Below are 22,793 nucleotides of genomic sequence, written 5' to 3' on the forward strand. Positions count from 1 at the left end.
GGCTTGTACTCACCCTCTCTACTAAATAAACTACTTACAGGAACACAAGGAAAAGAGTTCTTCCCCCAACAGGGCTGTCAAGGCCTGGACCAGGCTGCCCAGGGCAGTGACGGAGTCCCCACCCCTGGAGGGGTTTGAAAGCCGTGAAGATGTGGTGCTGAGGGTCATGTTTCAGCGGCGCCCTGGCAGTGCAGGGTTAAGGCTCAGACTTGGCGAGCTGAAAGGTTTTTTTCGATTCCGGGATTTCCGGCCGCGCACGCGTTGGGGGGGACGCGAGTCCTCCCGCCGCCAGGGGGAGCGCTGGGACGGGGCCGGAAAGCCTCCTCTTCCCGGCGTGCCCCGCGCGGCCGCGCTATAAAAGGGCGGCTGAGGGGCAGCGGCTGTTGGGGCGTGGTGGCTGCGCGGGTGGATGGTGCTGAGTCCGTGTGTGTGGGACGCGCGTCTGGGCCTGTGTGCGCGGTGCCTGTCTGAGTCTCTGTGTGTCCGGCTGTGTGCGCGGTGCCTATTTGGGTCTGTGTGTGTCCGGCTGTGCCTGGCGGGTGTGTGAGGCGCGGCCCCCAGCCCCCTACACGTTGATCTTATTCGATCGGCCGGGCTAGGCCCAGCCGAGATGAGAAGAAAGAGCTCCGCGAAGCCCGCGGGCGCTGTGCGGTAGCTGGCGGCGGGCGGGATGAGTCGATCAGATAGGCGAGGCTGCGGCCTGTGAGCGCCCTGCGATTCTGACCCGCCGCCGGACCGGCACCGCCAGCCCCGGGCCTGCCCGCGGGGGTGTTCCTTGCGCCGGTCAGCCCCGAGCCTTGCAGCGGGTCTGAGCTTGGCACCAGGCCCTGGAGTGTGCATGGGCACCGCTTGGAGCCATGCAAGGCCCTGCAAGCACTGTGCCTCCTGTGCCAGCTCTGTGCCATGCATGTGGGCATCTCACGGGGCCATGCCAGCCCTGTGCAAGGGTTTGTATAGGATCTGTGGTCACAGAGCCTCCTGTGAGTGTCCCACAGGATGATGCAAGCCCTGGGCATGGGCTGTGAGCACCCAACAGGGTGCCCACACCTGGTAGGAGACTTGGCAGTGTGTGTCCCCCATCTCCTGGGACACCCATGGGTGGCATCCCAGCTGTGCAACTTGGGGGTTAATTGGCAGCTGGTGGTGATGAGGGCATGGCCATGGTGGTGGCAAGGGGACACCTGTGGCACTGCCAGAGGAAGTCACTGCTCTGGTGGGAGTGGGGACGCTGGGAGGAGGGACGCCAGCTCTGGGGGGGGTGGGAGTCTCTGCTGAGGAGTCCCCATGCCACCCTAGCTGCAGTGTTGCCCCACTTGTCCCCAGCCTGTGGCCATGTCCTTTGTTCCCATGGTCCTGTGCCACCACGCAGGGAGCTGTGTCCTCAGCCTCATGGTGCCCACCAGCGCTCCAGTGCCACCAGAGCCATGCCCCCCGTGTCCACTGTGCCCCCGCGGGTGTCATCCTCCTGCCTCCACGACCCCCCCTCAGAGGCACTCGGGACTGGCACCTTGCTGAGGAGGGGACACAACGCACCGAGTCCCGGTGCCCCTTACCCCGAGCACTGCTGCTGGGGACCGGGAGGAGGAGCCGTTACTGGGGGAGGGGAGGCACGGTGCCTTCCCACGGGGATATGCAGCCGGGGGGTCAGTGCGGGTGCCCCGGGGTAGTGCCCGGTATTCCCTGGTGACTCCCGGGGCTGTTCCCAGGGGTGCCCTCCCGCGATAATGCTCCTGGGGATGGTGACAAGTGCCAGTGCCGTTCCTGCCGCTGAGGCCATTCCCAACGTTCCAGGGACCGTTCCCGGTGCCATTCCCAGGGGAGATGCTCGGTGCCGTTCTAAGGAATACATTCCCGATGCTGTTTCCAGGGGAGGTGCCCGATGCCGTTCTCGGTGCAGTTGCCGTTCCTGGCAGATGATGCTCTGTGCTGGTGCCCTTCCCGGGATAACATTCCCGATGCTGCTTCCAGGCTGACATTCCCGGTACAGATCCCGGGGGTGATTCTCGGTGCCGTTCCTTGGATCAAGTTCTCTGTGCTGCTTCCGACATAACGCTCCTGGTACTGTTCCCGGTGCCATTCCGAGGATAACGTTCCCGGTGCTGCTCCCAGGCGCGACGCTCAGCGCCGTTCTCGGGATAACGTTCCTGATGCTGCTTCCGGGATAACGTTCCCGGTACCATTCCCGGGGATGATACACGGTGCCATTCCCAGGCTTCCATTCCCCGGGGGCAGCTCTCGGTGCCGTTCCCAGTGCTCTTCCCAGGGTAACGTTCCTGGTACCATCCCCAGGAGTGATTCCTGGTGCCGTTTCCGGGGGAACGATGCTCAGTGCTGTTCCCGGTGCCATTCCCGAGGGCTGATGTTCGGTGTCGTTCCCGGGATCACATATTCGGGAAACGATGCTCGCTGCCGTTCCCGGGGGGCAACGCTCGGTGCCATTCCCAGGATCACATTCCCGGGGGAGCGACGCTCTGTGCCGTTGCCGGTATAACGTTCCCGGTGCCGGGGGCGGGGGCAGGTGGCGGCAGGTGCGTGCGCGGGGCCGGGCCGTTGACGGGAGGCGGGGCCGCGGGGCCGGTGCCCGCACGGGGCCGAGCGCTGCCGCCGCCGCTTACCGCTGCGCCATGACCGGTACCGGTACCGGAGCCATGGACCGGATCCTGATGGTGTTGTGCTTGGCGGTCACCGTATCACCGGCACTTACCGGGGAACGGCTGCACGTCTGCAAGGAGGTACCGGAACCGGGGGGGGGGGGGGGGGGGAAGGGAGGAAGAAAAAGGAGGAGGGAACCATCAACCGGCAACCCCCCGGTAAAGGGAACCGAGCCTTGGATCACCAGGGATGTGCCCCTGATGGCATGGGGGGGTCCCTATTAATGGGGGGTCCCTATAGCGGGGGGACTGCTCAGTCCATTGGGGCCTGGGGGGGCTTTGCTCCCCCCCCTGGGGCCCCCGGGGGCTCCACCAGACCCCAGAGGCTCCCAGTCTGTCCCTACAGGGATCTGTCACCTACAGGCTGTAAGTCTGTGGGGGGGGAGGGTGCTCCGTGGGATCCCCTCTAAGGATTGGGGTGGCTAAAGAGGGGGTGACTTTGCCACTCGGGGGGGGGTTCCCCTTAGGGACACCAAGGTCAGCCTGGTGGTCCCCGGAGCCACCTCCAGTCTTTGTCCCCCAGTTCTTGGTCGGTCACTGATCCCAGCGGTGAGGTTGGGATGTCCCCAAACCCACCCTGGGCTGAGAGCTGCAGGCAGGGGGTGGTGACAAGGTGGTGATGGAGGGAGGGGGGGACACACGACACACAGACGTGTCCCCATCATCCACGTGCTGCTCCCTAGGCCAGCACACAGTGGCCTGAAGTGGGGACAAAGTGTCCTGTGAGGAGAAACCCCTCGCTGGCACCTCAGGGACAGCAATGTCGGGGTCAACCCCCCCAACATCTTGCAAATATCCCCTCTTGGGGTGTCCCCCGCCTCCCACCCGCCAAGCTGTTCCCAACCCGTGGCTGCTTTTCATCTGGGCCAGTAATTTTCGTGTGCCATGATCCAGTTTCTGTGTGTGTCTGTGTCTCCGTTCCACCGGCCGGAGCTGGGAACAATAGACTGCAGCTGGTGCCAGCCCCGGGAGGGATTACTCCCCTGGAGGTCATGTTCCTTGGCCCCATCCCTGTGTGTCCCCCCCCACACTGAGGGACAGACCCTCTCCCACCCCCTAAAGGTGGCGGTGGTGGCAGCCTGGGGTCCCCCCTCCTGCTACGGAGCTGCCCCGCGGCCGAATTAGGTCAATTTCTTGGCAGTTCAGAGAAAATGTGGAGCTCTTCTGCTTGACATCGATTGTGTTGGGGGGAAAGGGGGAGGAAAGTTTGGGAAGAGGGAAACTCCCCCCCACACACACACACCTTTTCCCAAGGGAATCCCTCGGGAGCAAGAACAGTGTTGGGATCTTGGGGCTGCTGGGGTGCCAGAATGACCCTGGGCACGCTGATGGGCACCTTCCTCTCTGTCCCCATGCCAGGGCCATGGGGGGCTTGGTGCTGCCTATACATGGGATGGGGTAGTGCAGGCAGTGCCTTTGCCCCCCTCTGCCCCCCTTTTCCCTTCTCCACCCCCATTTCCCCATCTCCATCCCCATTTCCCCATCTCCATCCCCATTTCCCCATCTGCATCCGCCTTTCCCTATCTCTATCCCCCTTTTCCCATCTCCATCCCCCTTTCCCCATCTCCATCCCCCTTTCCCCATCTCCATCCGCCTTTCCCTATCTCCATCCCCCTTTTCCCATCTCCCTCCCCTTGTTCCCATTTCCATCCACCTTTTCCTAACTCCATCCCCCTTTCCCCACCTCCATCCCCCTGTTCCTATCTCCCTCCCCCTTTTCCCTCCCCTCCCGGAACATCAAAGCTTTGTTTTCTTGCCAACCTGCCACGCTCCGGCGTCTGCCGGGAGCACGGAGCCACGACGCCCGCCGCTGGCACCCCCCAGATGCTGCAGCGGAGGGGTTGGGGGGGAAGCTGTGGTGTCCTTCCCTTAACCCCCCACCCGCCCCCCACCCCAAGCAGCCAGACCCAACCTTCACCCTGCCCACCGGATTAATCCCCACCCCCGCCCCAAACTGAGCTTCACCTGCCCCCGGCATCGCCGCCTCCTCACCGGCCTTGAGCCGGTCCCTGCTCGGAGGCAGCTGGTGGCATGGCAGGAGGGGGGGGTCGGGGGTGACGGTGTGTCCCCCCCCCGCCCTTTTCCTTTCTTCCTGGCTGCTCTGGCACCCGGCCGAGGAGTGCCCACAGTGGGTGGATGTCTGTGGCAGGATGGCTCGTCCGGGTTGAGCAGCTTTAGTGAGCAGCACTCGTGGCCACGCCAAGGCAAACGGCGCCGGGAACGGTGCCATCTGCTCCTGGCACTCGGGGTGGGGGGGGAGAGAGAAGGGTTTCAGCACCACCCCCACCCCCGCCCCGGTATGAGGAGGAGGTGGCAGTGCTGTCACCTTCACTGTGCCAGGGCTGGCTCGGCGCATGGGGTGGTCAGGGAGGTCCTGGGCGTGGAATGGGTGACCCCACGCCCCCCCGTGGGGAATGTCTCAGGTGGGGAGGGGGGGGGAATCATCCTAACCTGAAGCTCCATCCTCTGTGTCCTCCCAGTCAAGCTTCCCTCTGCCCTGGCACCCTGGTACCCTCCTGCCCAGGGCATGCCCCCATCCTGAGCACCCCTTACTCTGAGCACCCCTTTTGCTCTAAGCATCCCCCTGCCCCAAATATCCCTCCGTCCTCTGCACCCCTTGCTCTGAGCACCCCTTGCTCTGAGCACCCCTTTACTCTGAGCTCTCTCCTTGCTCCAAGCATCCCCCTGCCCCAAATATCCCTCCGTCCTCTGCACCCCTTACTCTGAGCACCCCCCATTCTGGGCACCCCCCTTGCCCCAAGCATCCCCCTACTCCAAATACCCCTCTGTCCTCTGCACCCCCCCACCCCCACCCCGAGCACCCCTTGCTCTCAGCTCTCTCCTTGCCCCCACCCTGAGCCACTCCATCTCCCCCCGGCCACCCCTTTGCCCCAACATCTCCCTTCCCCCGGCAGCCCCCGCCCTGAGCAGCCCCCACCCCAAGCATCCCCTCCCCTCCCAGACCTGGCTGGACTGGGAGCAGGGGGGACTGGGAGCTGTGGGACATCACAACGCCTTGAACCAAAACTATCAACGCAAGAGGCAGCCGGGTGGGAGGATGGAGGTGGGGTGGGGGGAGGATGGATGACACAGCCCCTGGGGGTTGGGGGAGCACTGTGGGGTGGTTCTGGGGGCCGCACGCTTCCCAGTATGTTTTCTCTCCTTTCCCAGTCCGAGTACCACTATGAGTACACAGCGTGTGACAGCTCGGGGTCACGCTGGAGGGTGGCAGTGCCACACACCCCGGGGCTCTGCACCGGCCTGCCCGACCCCGTCAGGGGCACCGAGTGCTGTAAGGATTGGGGGGGGGAGGAGGAATTGAGGGTGGAAGGCGGGAGGTTCTGGGATGTGGGTAGGGCAGGGGTAGGAAATGAGGGCGAGGGGAGGGAGAGGAGCCTGGAGAAGGAGCAGCGGCAGCTTTTCATCAGCTGCGCCGCAGCGACTCCTTCAAAGGGACCTGTCTGCGCCGCAGCAGCCAGCAGCCGTCAGCCCTGTCAGCTCCTCACTGGGATGTGCTGGAGAGGGGGGTGGAACACCCCCACACACACCCCCTCAAGGCTTGGGGAGTGCTGTGGCTCAGCAGCGTGCTTCAGCAGGGGGTTAGATCCTGCCTGGTGCTGGTGGTCAGGCAGGAGAGTGCTGTGGAGCTGCCAGAAATCATAAATCATAAACCGGGGGGAGAGGATTTGCTGCTGTGGGATCCTGGGTTTGGGGATCCCAGAGCTGTGCAGGGATGGATGGTTGGGATGAGAGACCTGGAGCTGTGCAGGGATGGTCAGGATGAGGGACCTGGAGCCACGTGGGGATGCTTGGGATGGGGAATCCCAGAGCCATGCAGAGCTGCTCAGGATGAGGGACCTGGAGCTGTGCAGGGATGGTCAGAATGAGGGATCTGGATCCATGTGGGGATACTTGGGGTGGGGAATCCCAGAGCCATGCAGAGCTGCTCACAATGAGAGACCTGGAGCCATGCAGGGATGCTCAGGGTGGAGAATCTCAGAGCCATGCAGGGATGGTCAGATTGGGAGATTCCAGAGCCATGCAGGGATGATGGGAATGAGGAACCCAGATCCATGTGGGGATGCTCAGGAAGGAGGATCCCAGAAACACATGGGGATGCTCAGGATGACCTCATCCCTGGAACTGTGCAGGAGTGCTTGGGATAAGGGATCCCAAAGCCACGTGGGGATGATCAGGATGGGAGATCCCAGCAGCATGCAGGGGTGCTCAGGATGGGGGACTGGAAGCTGCACAGGGATGCTGGGAATGGAAGGAATCCCAGGGCTGCACAGGGATGTTTGGGATGGGGAACTTGGAGCTATGCAGGGATGCTTGGGATAAGGGGGATCTCAGAGCTGTACAGAAATGTTCAGGATGGGGAATCCCGGAGCCATACAGGGATGATGCTTGGGGTGAGGGACCTGGAGCTGCACAGAGATGCTGGGGATGGGAATCCCAGAGCTGTTCAGGAGATTCAGAATGAGGGATCCCAGAGCCACACAGGGGGGGATGCTTGGGATGAGAGACCTGGAACTTTACAGGGATGCTCAGGATGGGGAACTTGGAGCTGCACAGGGATGCTGGGGCTGGGAGATGCCAAACCCAGCCGGGCACGCCCTGACAAGCTGAGGACGATGAAGCTGGAGCAGCGCCGGGGAGGGGAGCAGGAGGTGACCTCCCTTTTCCCCAGCCTGGGTTTGCTCTTTGCAGCTTTCTCCTGCAAGGCAGGGGAGTTCCTGGACATGAAGGCTCAGGCTTGCAGACCCTGTGCAGAGGGCACCTACTCGCTGGGCACCGGCGTCCGCTTCGACGAGTGGGACGAGGTGCCCCACGGCTTCGCCAACGTGGCCACCAACCTGGAGGTGGAGGATGGCTTTGGTGATGCAGTGGAGAACTGCACAGGGTGAGCGCCCCCTGGCACGCTTCTTCCCTGTAACGGCTGCTCCCCGTCCCGGGAAAGTGCTTGGGCACCCAACCACCCTGGCACGGTGGGGCTGGGCACAGTTGGGTGCTGAGACACTGCCATGTGTGGGCAGCACCCCAGTCCCCCACCTCCCTCCGTCTCCCGCGCTCCCTCTGCCTCCCTCCTCCGGGAGGTGATACCAGGGCACACCCTGGCCGCAGCAAGGGGACAGCCCAGCAGCACCTGGCAGGGTCCCCAACCCATGGGGCACCCTCACCAGAGCTCCTGGGTGAGGGAGCACCCACGGGAGTGCCTGCACCTCCGTGCCATGAGCCAGCTGCTTGACTTTGCATTGTGGCCCCTGGATCAGTGCCAGCAGCCACTGAGTCTTCCCACCAGCTGCTTGTGCCACTGAGTCCTCCTGCCAGCTGCTTGTGCCACTGAGTCCTCCCGCCAGCTGCTTGTGCCACTGAGCCCTCCTGCCAGCTGCTTGTGTCCCTGAGCCTTCCTGCTAGCCAGCTGTGCCACCAGCCACCAACCCCTCCTGCCAGCTGGTGGCACCAGCAGCCACCAAGCCCTCTCACCAGCCAGTTCTGCCACCAAGCCCTCCTGCCATCTATTTGTGCCACTAACTCCTCCTGCCAGCCAGCTATGCCAGCAGCCACCGAGCCCTCTTGCTAGCCAGTTATGCCCCAACCCCCTCCTGCCAGCTGTTTGTGCCATCAAATCCTCTTGCCAGCCAGTGGCACCAGTAGCCACCACCCCCTCCTGCAGTCAGTTGTGCCACCAAGCCCTCCTGCCACCCACTCATGCCACCAAGCCCCCTGGCCAGCCAGTGGCACTGGCAGTGCCAAGCTGCCCTGCGCCGCAGCGTTCCTGCAGCTGGCAGCTGTAACCTATTTCCAGCAGCACCTGCATTATTCATCTGCTGGATCCTGCTCTGCTTCTCTCTGCAACCCACCCCCTACCCCCACCTCTCCCCAGCATGGGGGTCACCAGCTGGTGGGCAAAGACCCACCAGGGTGAGTGCCACATCCCCTGTGCTGCCCCCCAAACTCTGGGTCCAACAACCTCTGCGTCGCCCACTTGGGGACTGTCCCTGCTGGCCCCATCCTGGCTGCTATGGGCATGGGGCACAAAAGTGGTGCCCAGGCTGTGTGTGGGCACCTCAGCACAGAAGAGATGTGGTGGTGCTGGAGACAGGGCAGAGGAGGGCAAGGAAGCTGGGGAAGGGCCTGGAGAATAAATCTGATGAGGAGCACCAGAAGGAGCTGTGGATGGTTAGTGTGAAACAGAGGAGGCTGAGGGGAGACCTTAAGTACCTGAAAGGAGGTTGTGGAGAGGTTGGTGCTGGTCTCTTCTCACAGGTCATTAGTGACAGAACAAGAGGGAATGGCCTCAAGCTGCCACTGGGGAGGTGTAGGCTGGACAGGAGGAAAAAGAGTGGCCAGGGATTGGAATGAGCTGCCCAGGGAGGTGCTGGAGTCACCAAGCCTGGAGGTGTTCAGAGGTGGTTTGGATGTGGTGCTTGGGGCTCTGGTTTAGGGCTGAGCCTTGCAGAGCAGGGCTGCACTGGGTGATCCTGAGGCTCTCTTCCAACCTGGGTGTGTGATTCACCCTCCCCCAGGTCAACGTGGGAGCCACTGGGGGACTATGTGGCCTCCAACACCGACGAGTGCACAGCCACCCTCATGTACGCAGTCAACCTGAAGCAGTCTGGCACCGTCTCCTTCGAGTACATCTACCCCGACAGCAGCATCGTCTTCGAGTTCTTCGTAGGTGCCAGGGGCTGGAAGGGTGCCAGGGGGCTGGCTGGGAGGTCCTCGGGGACGTGGCTGTGTCCCCGAGGGCACGGTGGGGTCCCCATCCTCGCTGCCCTGCTCCTCCCACCCCTTCCAGGTGCAGAACGATCAGTGCCAGCCCACGGTGGAGGAATCTCGCTGGATGAGGACGACCGAGAAGGGTTGGGAGTTCCACAGCGTGAGTCGGGGGCGGGGACAGGAGGTGACATGGAGAAGGGGGAGGGCCCTGGGTGCAGCCTCCGTGGTCCCTTGTGTCACCTCTCCTTCAGGTTGCAGGGGAGGGCAGCAGATGGGGTCGGTCCCTCAGCTAGGACAGTGCTGGGTCCAGGCTTGTTCTTGTGGCCTGGATGAAGGCACAGCGTGGAGCCTCAGCCAGTTCGCTGATGATCCAAACTGGGAGGAGTGGGGACACCTCCCCCAGGCTGTGCTGGAGAGCTGGGGGAGAGGAACCTCCTGAAGCTCACCCAGGACATGGGGAGGGTCCTGCCCCTGAGGAGGAACAACCTCCTGCAGCAGCACAGCTGAGGGGGGACCTGCTGGAGAGCAGCTCCAAGGAGAAGGACCTGGGAGTGCTGGGGGACAGCAAGTGCCCAGGAGCCAGCAAGGTGCCCTTGGGGCCAGGAAGGGCAATGGGGTCCTGGGGGGCATGGAGAAGAGTGTGGGCAGCAGGGCAGGGGAGGTTCTCCTGCCCCTCTGCTCTGCCCTGGTCAGGACACAGCTGGAGTCCTGGGGCCAGTTCTGGGCTCCCCAGTTCAGGAGGGACAGAGAAGTGCTGGAGAGAGTCCAGGGCAGGCTGGGAAGCTGCTGAGGGGCCTGGAGCAGCTCTGGGAGGAGCAAAGGCTGAGAGCCCTGGGGCTGAGAGCCTGCAGAAGAGCAGCCCCAGAGGGGAGCTGAGCAATGCTCAGCAAGAGACAAAGGAGCTGTGGGGGGCAAGAGGCTGGGGGCAGACTCTTGGCAGTGGTGCCCAGGGACAGGCCAAGGGGCAAGGGGCACAAACTGGCACCCAGGAGGTTCCACCTGAGCAGGAGGAGAAACTTCTTTGGTGTGAGGGTGCTGGAGGCCTGGAGCAGGCTGCCCAGAGAGGTTGTGGAGTGTCCTTGTGTGGAGAGCTTCCAACCCCCCCTGGGCATTGTGCCCCTGGGCAAGCTGCTGTGGGTGCCCTGCTGGAGCAGGGGGGGTTGGACTGGATGATGCCCAGAGGTCCCTTCCAGCCTGCACCATGCTGGGCCTCTGGGTTCCTGTGACTCCCCACCTCAGGATGGGTGATGACATGGGAGGGGTTAATCCCTGAACCCCCTCCACCCACGTGTGCCAACGACCTCCCCAGCACTGAGGCCACCCAAATCTGCCCTCCTCACCCCTTTGCCAGGTGGAGCTCAGCCGTGGTAACAATGTGCTCTACTGGAGGACCACAGCCTTCTCCATCTGGTCCAAGGTGCCCAAACCAGTGCTGGTGAGGAACATTGGCATCACAGGTAGGCGGGTGCGGGGTGGGGGGTTCCCACCACCCCCACTCCCTAGCTCCCACACCCTGAGCACCCTCCCACTGCCCAGGGGTGGCTTACACCTCCGAGTGCTTCCCCTGCAAACCTGGCACCTTCGCCCCCGCCGCCGGCTCCTCCGCCTGCCAGCTCTGCCCTGCTGATACCTTCTCCAGCAAAGGAGCCACTGCCTGCCAGCCCTGTGAGCCTGACACCTATGCTGGTAGGTGTCCCCTCCCCTGGTCCCTCACACGGGGCTGGCACCAGGTGCCCTTCTCCTCCCTGCCCTGCAGGGGTCTCCTTGGGGAAGGGAAAGGCGATGGGAGGGCAGGGCATGAAAATGGGCATCGTGCTGGTGGCATCCCTTGGGGACATTAGTGAGGTGCCCTCTGTCCCCTCACCCAAAGGATGCCTTTGAACCCCCAACTTCTGCCCTGTGGGGTGGGCCCAGACATGGGCATCGTGCTGGTGGCATCCCTTGGGGACATTGGTGAAGTTTCCTCACCCAGAGTCAGCAACCAGGTCCCCTTGTTCCCCCAACATCTGCCCTGCATGGATGCCCCCAGGGGAGGGAGAGGTGATGAGAGGGCAAGGAGAGGAAAAAACGTGGGCACTGCGCTGGTGACAACCTTTGGGGACATTGGTGAGGTCCCCTCTGTCCCCTCACCTCAGAGGTGACAACCGGGTCCCTTTGTCATCCCAACCTCTGCCCCGCGGGGATGGCTCTGGGGAAGGGAGAGGTGGTGGGAGGGGCAAGGAGGGGATCCAACATTGGCACCATCGTTGAGGTGCCCAAAGGATGCCCTTTGCACCCCAACCTCTGCCCTCGGGGGTGCCCCTGGGGAAGGGAGAGGTGCTGGGAGGAGGGGTAGTGGGGACCTGCCGTCCCTCAGCGGTGGCAGTGGTGGCATCCCGCGGGGACACGGGGGAGGTCCCTCTGCCGGGCTGAGCCAGCTGCCATCTGCCTGGTGGTTGGCAGAGCCTGGCTCAGCATCCTGCCGCCCTCGGCCGCCCTGCACCGACAAGGATTATTTCTACACCCACACCGCCTGCGATGCCCACGGCGAGGTACAGCCTGGCTGGGGAGGGGAGGGGTTGGGGTGGGGGACGTCAGGAGGTTGTCCCCTTCTCCGCCCACGTCCCCTCCCAGCCCGGCTCAGCCCCCTCGCTCCCTCCCGGGCAGACGCAGCTGATGTTCAAGTGGGCAGAGCCCAAGATCTGCAGCGAGGAGCTCCCGCAGGCGGCCAAGCTGCCCCCGTCGGGGGTGAAATCCAAGTGCCCCCCCTGCAACCCAGGCTTCGCCAAGGGCAACGGCAGCGCCTGCCAGCCCTGTCCCTACGGCTCCTACTCCAACGGCTCCGGTAAGGGCGACCCTGCCACCGTCCCCAGCGGGTGGCCAGGGCACCTTCAGCTGCAGCAGGGAGGTGGAGATCCCTCGAGGGGGATTGTCCCCTACTGCCCCTGTGGTTCCAGTAAGGATGTCCCCAGTCTTGAGCCCAAGGGGTGACTGGGGGTACCCGCAGCTGCCAGGGGTAGGGGGGTGTCACTCCAGTGTAGGATTGTCCCCTTCTGTCCCTATGGCACCAGTAATGATGTCCCCATAGTTGACCCCAAGGGGTGATCAGGACACCCAGTGCTGCCAGGGGTAGGGGGGTGCCACCTCAGAGCAGAGCTGTCCCCTCCTGTCCCCACGGCTCTAGTAAGGATGGCACCATCGTTGTGCCCAAGGGGTGGCTTGCCCAGCACTGTCCCCAAGGGGTGAGTGGGGCACCCAGACCTGTGGAGAGAGGTGGGTGCCACCCCGGTGCAGGGTTGTCCCCTCCTGTCCCCAGGCTGCCTCAGCTGCCCGCTGGGCACGGAGCCGGTGCTGGGCTTGGAGTACAAGTGGTGGAACGTGCTGCCCCCCAACATGGAGACCACCGTCCTCAGCGGCATCAACTTCGAGTACAAGGGGATGCCAGGTAACGCCGGCACACTGTGCCCATCCCCTGGCGACAGCTGGGGGCGCTGCTGAGCTGTCGCCGCTGTCCCCCGCAGGCTGGGAGGTGGCCGGGGACTACATCTACACAGGGGCAGGAGCTTCGGACAACGACTTCATGATCCTCACGCTGGTGGTCCCGGGCTTCAGGTGAGGATGGAGAACTGGCTTGAGGACTGCACCCAGAGAGTGGCTGTCCATGGGCCCATGGCCAAGTGCAGGCCAGGGACAAGTGGAGTCCTTCAGGGATCAGCACTGGGACCAGGCTTGTTCAACATCTCTGTCAGTGCCATGGACAGAGGCATTGAGTGCCCCCTCAGCAGGTTTGCTGATGGCACCAAGCTGTGTGGTGCAGACAGGCTGGAGGGAAGGGATCCATCCAGAGGGACCTGGACAGGTGCAGAGCTGGGCACAAGCCAACCTCAGGAGGTTCAACAAGACCAAGGGCAAGGTCCTGCAGCTGGGGCAGGGCAATCCCAAGCACAAATCCAGGCTGGGCAGGGACTGGCTGGAGAGCAGCCCTGAGGAGAGGGACTTGGGGGTGCTGGGGGAGGAGAAGCTCAGCAGGAGCCAGCAGTGAGCACTTGCAGCCCAGAGAGCCAAGCAGAGCCTGGGCTGCAGCAGCAGAAGTGTGGCCAGCAGGGCCAGGGAGGGGATTCTGCCCCTCTGCTCCACTCTGCTGAGACCACTCCTGGAGCTCTGTGTCCAGGGCTGGAGCCTCTGTTCCAAGAGGGCTATGGACATGCTGGAAGGTGTCCAGAGAAGGGCCATGAGGAGGAGCAGAGGGCTGGAGCTGCTCTGCTGTGAGGACAGCCTGAGAGAGTTGGGGTTGTGCAGTCTGGAGAGGAGAAGGCTCCCAGGAGACCTTCTTGTGGCCTTCCAGGATCTGAAGGGGGCTCCAAGAAAGCTGGGGAGGACTTTTGAGGGTGTCAGGGAGTGACAGGACTGGGGGGGATGGAACAAAACTAAAAATGGGGAGATTCAGATTGGATGTGAGGAAGAAATTCTTCCCCATGAGGGTGGTGAGAGACTGGCACAGGTTGCCCAGGGAGGTGGTGGAAGCCTCATCCCTGGAGGTGTTTGCAGCCAGGCTGGAGGTGGCTGTGAGCAACCTGCTGTGGTGTGAGGTGTCCCTGCCCATGGCAGGGGGGTTGGGACTGGCTGAGCCTTGGTGTCCCTTCCAACCCTGACAGTTCTACGGTTCTATGAGGTGGGGACCAGTGCTGGGCCATCCCTGAGGGTGGAGAGGGGACAGCAGCCAAAGGGGCAGGGTGTGGCAGTGTCCCCCTGCTGTCCCCAGCCCCCCAAGCCCACTGCTGGAGGACACAGAGAGCAAGGAGGTGGCCAGGATCACCTTTGTCTTTGAGACCATCTGCAGTGTCAGCTGTGAGCTCTACTTCATGGTGGTGAGTGGGGGGGGTGGGGGGGACAGAAGGGGACTTTGGAGGAGACAAAAGGGGATTTGGGGGGGAAAAAGGGGGATTTGGGGGGGACAAAAGGGGATTTGGGGGGACAAAAGGGGATTTGGGGGGAACACAGGGGGTTTGAGGGGAGGGACAAAAGGAGGTTTGAGGGGGGGGACAAATGGGGGTTTGAGGGGGACAGAACAGGGTTTGGAAGAGACAGAAAGGGGTTTGGGGGGGACAAAAGGAGGTTTGGTGGGACAGAAGGGAGTTTGGGGGGACAAAAGGGGGTTTGAGGGGGGAATAAATGGGGGTTTGGGAGGGGATAAAAGGGGGTTTGAAAGGGGGACAAACGTAGTTTTGGGGGGGACAGAATGGGGTTTGGGGGAGACAGAAGGGGGTTTGGGGGGACAAAAGGAGGTTTGGGAGGGGACACAAGGGGGGTTGAGGGGGAAACAAAAAGGAGTTTGGGGGGGAGAAAAGGGGGTTTGAGGGGAACAAAAGGGGGGTTGGGGGGACAAAAGGGGGCTTGAGGGGGGGACAAAAGGAGGTTTGGGAGGGGACAAAAGAGAGTTTGGGGAGAACTAAAGGGGGTTTGGGGGGAACTAAAGGGGGTTTGGGGGGACAAAAGGGGGGTTGGGGGGGGACAAAAGGAGGTTTGGGAGGGGACAAAAGGAGGTTTGGGAGGGGACAAATGAGAGTTTGGGGGGAACTAAAGGGGGTTTGGGGGGAACTAAAGGGGGTTTGGGGGGACAAAAGGGGGGTTGGGGGGGGACAAAAGGAGGTTTGGGAGGGGACAAAAGGAGGTTTGGGAGGGGACAAATGAGAGTTTGGGGGGAACTAAAGGGGGTTTGGGGGGAACTAAAGGAGGTTTGGAGGACACACACTCCCCCCCCCCAGCTTTGGGGTCCCCTGTCCCCCCCAGGGCATCAACTCCCGCACCAACACGCCGGTGGAGACCTGGACGGGTGCCAAGGGCAAGCAGTCCTACACCTACGTGGTGGAGAAGAATGCAACCACCAGCTTCACCTGGGCCTTCCAGCGCACCCCCTACCACGAGGCGGTGAGGGGCACCTGCCCTGGCACCCCCGGCTGCTGCTGGGGGCCATGTGGGTCCTTGTGGGTGCCCTGGGGGCTGCTGTGGGCGGTGTGGATCCAGTGGGGGCTGCTGCGGGTGCTGTGGGTGCTATGGATGCTGCTGTGGGTGCCGTGGGTGCTGTGGGTGCTATGGATGCTGCTGTGGGTGCTGTGGGTGCTATGGACGCTGCTGTGGGTGCCGTGGGTGCTGTGGGTGCTATGGATGCTGCTGTGGGTGCTGCGGGTGCTGTGGGTACTATGGATGCTGCTGTGGGTGCTGTGGGTGCTATGGATGCTGCTGTGGGTGCCGTGGGTGCTGTGGGTGCTATGGATGCTGCTGTGGGTGGTGTGGGTGCTGTGGGTGCTATGGATGCTGCTGTGGGTGCTGTGGGTGCTGTGGGTGCTATGGATGCTGCTGTGGGTGCTATGGATGCTGCTGTGGGTGCTGTGGGTGCTATGGATGCTGCTGTGGGTGCCGTGGGTGCTGTGGGTGCTATGGATGCTGCTGTGGGTGCTATGGATGCTGCTGTGGGTGCCGTGGGTGCTATGGATGCTGCTGTGGGTGGTGTGGGTGCTGTGGGTGCTATGGATGCTGCTGTGGTGCTGGTGCTGTGTGGTGCTCGTGGGTGCTATGGATGCTGCTGTGGGTGCTGTGGGTGCTGTGGGTGCTGTGAGGTGCTGTGGGTGCTATGGATGCTGCTGTGGGTGCTGTGGGTGCCATGGGTGATGTGGGTGTTGCTGTGGGTGCTGTGGGTGCCATGGGTGATGTGGGTGCTGCTGTGGGTGCTGTGGGTGCCATGGGTGATGTGGGTGCTGCTATGAGTGCTGTGGGTGCTGCTGTGGGTGCTGCTGTGGGTTCTGTGGGTGCCATGGGTGCTATGGATGCTGCTGTGGGTGCTGTGGGTGCCATAGGTGCTAGAGGAGCTGTGGGTGCTGCTGTAGGTGCTGTGGGTCTTGCAGGTGTTGTGGGTGCTGCTGTGAGCGCCATGGCTTCTGTGGGTGCCAGGGGTACCATGGGTGTTGTAGGAGGTGCTGTGGGTGCCATGGGTGCCACGGGTGTTGTAGGGGGTGCTGTGGGTGCCATGGGTACCACGGGTGTTGTAGGAGGTGCTGTGGGTGCCATGGGTGCTGTGGGTGCCACGGGTGTTGTAGGGGGTGCTGTGGGTGCCATAGGTGCCATGGGTGTTGCAGAGAATCATGTGGCTGCATTGGTTACTGTGGGCACTGTGGGCGCTGTGGGCGCTGTGGGTGCCGTGGGTGCTGTGGGTGCCTGTGCTGAGGGGTGCTGCGGGTGGTGGTGCCGGTGCCAGGTGGGTGACAGTGGTGCTGTGTGTGCCAGGGCCGGCGCTACACCAGTGACGTGGCCAAGCTCTACTCCATCAACGTCACCAACGTGCTGGGGGGGGTGGCCTCATTCTGCCGCCGCTGTGCCCCCGAGCCCGCCGGGTCCTGTGCCCCCTGTCCCCCCGGGAACGCCCTGGACCGCGCCTCGGGCACCTGCCGGCCCTGCCCGCCTGGCACCTACCTGCGAGCTCACCCCTCCGACGGGACCCCCACCTGCCACTTCTGTGGCCCTGGCACCCACAGCAACCAGGTGACCAACCCTCTGTGTGTGCCCCCGGGGCTGGGGGTGGCAGAGTGATGTCCCCACCTCCCGCCCCTGCCATCCCAAATGGGTGCTGCTGTGGGCACCAGAGGTGTGCCAGCAGCCACCCCCTCCAAAGATGGCCCAGATGGGTGCCACCAGTCCCTCTGGCCACCCCGGGTGGGTGACAGTGTCTGGACGGGTGATGCCAGCCCCTCCCAGCTGTCCCCAAGGAGGATGAATGCAACCTCTCTGGCCACCCTGGGTGGGTTGGCAGTAGCTGATCCTGGGTGGGTGATGCCAGCCCCTCCCAGCTGTCCCCAGGGAGGTGACACCAGCCCCTCTGGCCATCCCATGTGGGTGACAGGGTGGCTGACAGTGTCTAGCCCTGGATGGGTGATGCCAGCTCCTCCCAGCTGTCCCCAAGGAGGTGACACCAACCCCTTTGGCCACCCTGGGTGGGTAACAGGGTGGGTGACAGTGTCTAGCCCTGGATGGGTGATGCCAGCTCCTCCCAGCTGTCCCCAGGGAGGTGACACCAACCCCTTTGGCCACCCTGGGTGGGTAACAGGGTGGGTGACAGTGTCTAGCCCTGGATGGGTGATGCCAGCTCCTCCCAGCTGTCCCCAGGGAGGTGACACCAACCCCTTTGGCCACCCTGGGTGGGTAACAGGGTGGGTGACAGTGTCTAGCCCTGGATGGGTGATGCCAGCTCCTCCCAGCTGTCCCCAAGGAGGTGACACCAACCTCTCTGGCCATGCCGGGTGGGTGCCAAGTACCTATCCCCGGGTGGGTGCCACCTCTCCCCCTCTGAGGCCATCCCTGACGGGTGCTGCCAGCTCCCCGCCGTCGCCAGGGGGCTGTGCCGGCTCTGTGCCTGCCGCTGAGGGTCCCCTGCGCCCCGCAGCTGCGTTCCCTCTGCTACAACAACTGCAGCCTCTCGCTGCCGCTGCCGGGGCACCTCCTGCGCTTCGACTTCTCGGCGCTGGCCCCGGGCGCCGCCTTCGCCAGCGGCCCCAGCTTCACCGCCAAGGGCCTCAAGTACTTCCACCAGTTCAACATCAGCCTCTGCGGGCACCAGGTGAGCCTGGGCACGGGCTGGCAGCCCCCGCGGCGCCAGCAGCACCACCCACAGCGCCCGTGGAAGTGTCCACAGTACACATAAAAGTACCCACAGCACCCAGAACAGAAGCCACAGCACCCAAAAAAGTACCCACAGCACCCAAAACAGAACCCACAGCACCCATAACAGAACCCATATCACCCATAAAAGTACCCATAGCACCCAAAAAAGTACCTACAGCACCCATAACAGAACCCACAGCACCCACAAAAGTACCCACAGCACCCAAAAAAGTACCCACAGCGCCCAAAAAAGTACCCACAGCACCCATAGAACTACCCACAGCGCCCAAAAAAGTACCCACAGCGCCCATAACAGAACCCATAGCACCCATAAAAGTACCCATAGCACCCATAGAAGTACTCACAGCACCCATAGAAGTACCCACAGCACCCAGAACAGAACCCACAGCACCCAAAAAAGTACCCACAGCACCCAAAACAGAACCCACAGCACCCATAACAGAACCCATAGCACCCATAAAAGTACCCATAGCACCCAAAAAAGTACCTACAGCACCCATAACAGAACCCACAGCCCCCCAGCAGCCACCCCAGCAGCATCCCCAGCAGCCCCTCCAACCCCCCCAGCAGCTCCCCGAGCACCCTTGCAGCCCCTCCAACCCCCCCAGCAGCCCCCCGAGCACCCTTGCAGCCCCTCCAACCCCCCCCAGCAGCTCCCCGAGCACCCTTGCAGCCCCTCCAACCCCCCCCAGCAGCTCCCCGAGCACCCTTGCAGCCCCTCCAACCCCCCAGCAGCCCCCGAGCACCCTTGCAGCCCTCCAACCCCCCAGCAGCCCCCGAGCACCCTTGCAGCCCCTCCAACCCCCCCAGCAGCCCCCCGAGCACCCCCCGTAGTCCCCCCAGCAGCCCCTCCAGCAGCCCCCCGAGCGCCCCCCCCAGCGCCGGCGCTGTCCCCGCAGGGCCGGAAGGTTGCGGTCTGCACCGACAATGTGACGGACGCGCGGCTGCCCCCGGGCCAAGGGGACGCTGCCCGCCTGGTGACGGCCTACGTGTGCCAGGCCATCGTGGTGCCACCCGACGTCATGGGCTACAAGGTGGCCGTGTCCTCGCAGCCTGTCAGCCTGGCAGACCGCCTGCTGGGTGAGCCACCGCCCGCGCCGGGGGAACCCTGCTGCCCACTCTGCCACCCAAGCCACTGGGGACACCCCCGTGCCATGGGGACACCCTGGTGCCATGGGGACACCCCTGTGCTACGGGGAAACCCTTGTGCCAGGGGGACACCCTTGTGCCATGGGGACACTCTGGTGCCACAGGGAGACCCTTGTGCCAGGGGGACACCCTTGTGCCCTGGGGACACTCTGGTGCCACTAGGGTACCCTTGTCAGTGCCACTGGGGGACTCTGGTTTCGGACAGCTCTGTGCCATGGGGACACCTCAGTTGATGCAATTGGGACACTCTTGTGCCAGGGGAACACCCCGGTGCCACTGTGCCACTCCAGTGCCAAGTGGACACCCTGGTGCCCCTGTACCACTCCTGTGTCATGGGGACACCCTGGTGCCACTATGCCACTCCTGTGCCATGGGGACACCCTGGTGCACCTGTACCACACCTATGCCATGGCAACACCCAGGTGCCTCTGTACCTCTCCTGTGCCATGGGAACACCCTGGTGCCACTATGCCACTCCTGTGCCATGGGGACACCCTGGTGCCCCTGTACCACACCTATGCCATGGCAACACCCAGGTGCCTCTGTACCTCTCCTGTGCCATGGGAACACCCTGGTGCCACTGTGCCGCTCCTGTGCCACCCCTGTGCCACGGGAACACTCCTATGCCACGGGGCCGCTCCAGTGCCAAAGCAGACAGCCCGGTGCCACTGGGACACTGCAGTCCGTGGCACAGGGGCACCCCTCTGTCACCGCAGGCGTCACCACCAGTCCCACACTGGATGGCATCACCTCCCCCCCCGAGCTCTTCCCCGCCGGCCACGCCAGCCTGCCCGACATCATCTTCTTCTACAGGTGAGGAAGGGCGGCCCGGGTGGAGGGAGAGGGGAGGGGGGTGTGACAACCCCCGGGGACCCCTCTTGTGTCCCCTGCTCCGCCCTCCCATGTCCCCCTTGCCAGGTCCAACGACGTCACCCAGCCCTGCAGCGGCGGCCGGGCCACTGCCATCCGCCTGCGCTGCGACCCTCTGCGCCCGGGCGCTGGCACCATCACCGTGCCCAGGTGGGTAAGAGGGGGTGGGAGGGGGACACACAGCTGGGCACCTTGGTGGCTTTGCGAGGGGTGGGGGGAAGTTGTGGAGGTGTCACCCTTCAGCGAGAAAGCTGGGGAGGGACTTTTTAGGGTGCCAGGGAGTGAGAGGACTGCGGGGAGGGGGGAGGGGTGGCGAGAGAGGGAGTGGAGCAAACTAGAAGTGGGGAGGTTCAGATTGGATGTCAGGAAGGAGTTCTTCCCCAGGGGTGCCACTGGGACACCTTTGTGCCAGGGGAACACCCTGGTGCCACTGGGACGTCCTTGTGCCACAGGGAGACCCTTGTGCCACAGGGAGACCCTTGTACCAGGGGGAGACACTGGTGCCACGGGGACACCCTGGTGCCACTAGGATACCCTGGTCAGCGCCACTGGGGGGCTCTGCTTTGAGACATCTCTGTGCCATGGGGACACCTCAGTTGATGTCACTGGGGCACCTTTGTGCCAGGATGGTGAGACGCTGGCACAGGTTGCCCAGGGAGGTGGTGGAAGCCTCATCCCTGGAGGTTTTTGCAGCCAGGCTGGAGGTGGCTGTGAGCAACCTGCTGTGGTGTGAGGTGTCCCTGGGCATGGCAGGGGGGTTGGGACTGGCTGAGCCTTGAGCTCCCTTCCGACCCTGACGATTCCATGATTCACCCCCTCACAACCTCTCCAGGGTGGCACCTCCATCTCCTGCCCACCCTGGCTGGCAGGACATGGGTTGTGGCTCCGGGGGTCCCTTTGGGGGCGGCGCTGTCCCCATGGCCGCCGCGGGGCTGTCACCTCCAGCTGAGCCTCTCCAGCTCTTATATTGTGCCCTCCCTCCCCTCTCCATCCCCCTCAGCAAATGCCCCGAGGGCACCTGCGACGGCTGCACCTTCCATTTCCTGTGGGTGACAGGCGAGGCTTGTCCCCGCTGCTCCTCCAGCCACTACCGCCCCATCGTTGGCGCCTGCCTCGGTGGCATCCAGGTACCACCTTCACAGCGGGCACCACGCCACCAGCGTCTTGGGGTGGGGTCGGGGTGTGGGGAGGGCATCACCCTTTCTGTGCCCCAGGTACCGCCCTGGCAGTGGGAACCACACCACCACCGTCATGGGGTGGAGGGTCAGGGGGTCGGGGGTCATCACCCACCCTCCTGCCCCCCCTTTTGTGACCCAGGTGCCACCCTCACAGCGGGCACCACACCACCATCTTGGGCTGGGGGATCAGGGGGGCGGGGGCGGGGGCGGGCATCACCCACCCTCCTGATCCCCTTTTTGTGCCCCAGGTGCAACCCTGAAAGCGGGCACCACGCCACCACCGTCTTGGAGTGTGGCGTAAGGGGGTCGGGGGGCATCACCCACCCTCCTGCCCCCCCTTTTTGTGCCTCAGATACTACCCTCACAGCGGGCACCACACCACCACCGTCATGGGGTGGAGGGTCAGGGGGCCGGGGGGCATCACCCACCCTCCTGCCCCCCTTTTTGTGCCCCAGATACCACCCTCACAGCGGGCATCACGCCACCCCCGTCTTGGGATAGGGCCGGGTGGTCGCGGGGGTAGGGGGGGGGGGCATCGCTCACCCCCCCCCCGACCCCCTTTTTTGTGTCCCCAACCCCCTCAGCGAACCACCTACGTGTGGCGGGAGCCCCGGCTGTGCCGCGGCGGGCAGAGTTTGCCACCCCAGGCGGTGCGGAGCTGCCGCAGCGCCGATTTTTGGCTCAAGGTTGGCATCTCGGCTGGCACCGCCGCCGCCGTCCTCCTCGCCGCCCTCGCCGCCTACTTCTGGAAGAAGAACCAAAAGTAGGTGGCGCCGGGGGTGGGGTTTTGGTGGGAGGGGGACAGTCGCCCTCCCCCCGCAGACGCTCCCCCGGGGGGGTGTGGGTGCGGGCGGGGTCGATGCCACCCTCGGTTGGCACCAGGTTGGAGTACAAATACTCGAAGCTGGTGATGAATGCGGCGGCGAAGGAGTGCGAGCTGCCAGCGCCGGACAGCTGTGCCATCATGGAGGGGGAGGACGCCGAGGATGACCTGCTCTTTGCCACCAAAAAGTCACTTTTTGGGAAAATCAAGGCCCTGACGGCCAAGGTAAGAGGGGGCACAAGCCTGGGGAAGCCCCAGGGGCGGTGCCAGTCATTCCGTGCCTCAGTTTCCCCATCCTGAGGGGGAGATGGAGTGACACAAAGGGGACACAACCCCAGAGAGGCCACCAGAGGAGCCCCAGGGGTGGTGCTGTTCAGTCCGTGCCTCAGTTTCCCCACCCTGGGGGACATAGACAGGGGGGATCCGACCCTCGAGAAGCCGCCAGAGAAGCCCCAGGGCTGGGGTGGTTCACTCCGTGCCTCAGTTTCCCCACCCGGGAGGGCTCCGAGGGTGGCACGGCAGGGGAGGACACCCAGGGGGGCTCAGGGGGTGGCACAGCAGGGGAGGACACCCGGGGGGCTCAGGGGGTGCCACGGGGGCTGTCCCCTCGCCGACACCACGCTCCCCGCAGAGGACGCCGGATGGTTTCGACTCAGTGCCACTGAAGACGTCCAGCAGCGCTGGCATGGAGCTGTGACAGGGCCGGAGGGGGCACTGTGCCCACCCCTCACCCCCCCGCCCTCACCT

General features: G+C 63.9%; 1 protein-coding gene and 1 non-coding gene across 2 annotated transcripts; both read left to right on the forward strand.

Moving 5' to 3' along the window:
* Nucleotides 1-479: 479 nt before the first annotated feature.
* On the forward strand, nucleotides 480-728 carry LOC128980254 (small Cajal body-specific RNA 2). The gene has a single exon (XR_008489472.1). It is a non-coding gene; the product is annotated as a small Cajal body-specific RNA 2 (non-coding RNA).
* A 1,737-nt stretch (nucleotides 729-2,465) lies between these two features.
* Nucleotides 2,466-22,743, forward strand: LOC128980250 (endosome/lysosome-associated apoptosis and autophagy regulator 1-like). The gene is made up of 22 exons (XM_054398711.1): nucleotides 2,466-2,732; nucleotides 5,823-5,943; nucleotides 7,362-7,554; nucleotides 9,182-9,329; nucleotides 9,454-9,534; nucleotides 10,726-10,831; nucleotides 10,911-11,060; nucleotides 11,817-11,905; nucleotides 12,021-12,198; nucleotides 12,670-12,798; nucleotides 12,875-12,965; nucleotides 14,116-14,221; nucleotides 15,144-15,281; nucleotides 16,635-16,889; nucleotides 17,788-17,961; nucleotides 18,926-19,106; nucleotides 19,892-19,988; nucleotides 20,094-20,195; nucleotides 21,046-21,172; nucleotides 21,808-21,986; nucleotides 22,106-22,271; nucleotides 22,678-22,743. The coding sequence occupies exons 1-22, from the start codon at nucleotides 2,625-2,627 to the stop codon at nucleotides 22,741-22,743; spliced, it is 2,985 nt and encodes a 994-aa protein (XP_054254686.1). The 5' UTR covers nucleotides 2,466-2,624.
* Nucleotides 22,744-22,793: the final 50 nt, after the last annotated feature.

The sequence above is a fragment of the Indicator indicator genome, unplaced genomic scaffold, assembly GCF_027791375.1.
Source record: "Indicator indicator isolate 239-I01 unplaced genomic scaffold, UM_Iind_1.1 iindUn_scaffold_86, whole genome shotgun sequence".
Lineage (NCBI taxonomy): Eukaryota > Metazoa > Chordata > Aves > Piciformes > Indicatoridae > Indicator > Indicator indicator.

What these genes read in the sequence shown, in the direction of transcription:
- LOC128980250 (XM_054398711.1), top strand. Translation starts at nt 2,625, where the DNA reads ATGACCGGTACCGGTACCGGAGCCATGGACCGGATCCTGATGGTGTTG. An exon ending in CTGGTGGTCCCGGGCTTCAG is followed by an intron (nt 12,966 to 14,115) that starts GTGAGGATGGAG and finishes TGCTGTCCCCAG; the next exon opens with CCCCCCAAGCCCACTGCTGG. An exon ending in GGCACCATCACCGTGCCCAG is followed by an intron (nt 20,196 to 21,045) that starts GTGGGTAAGAGG and finishes CATCCCCCTCAG; the next exon opens with CAAATGCCCCGAGGGCACCT.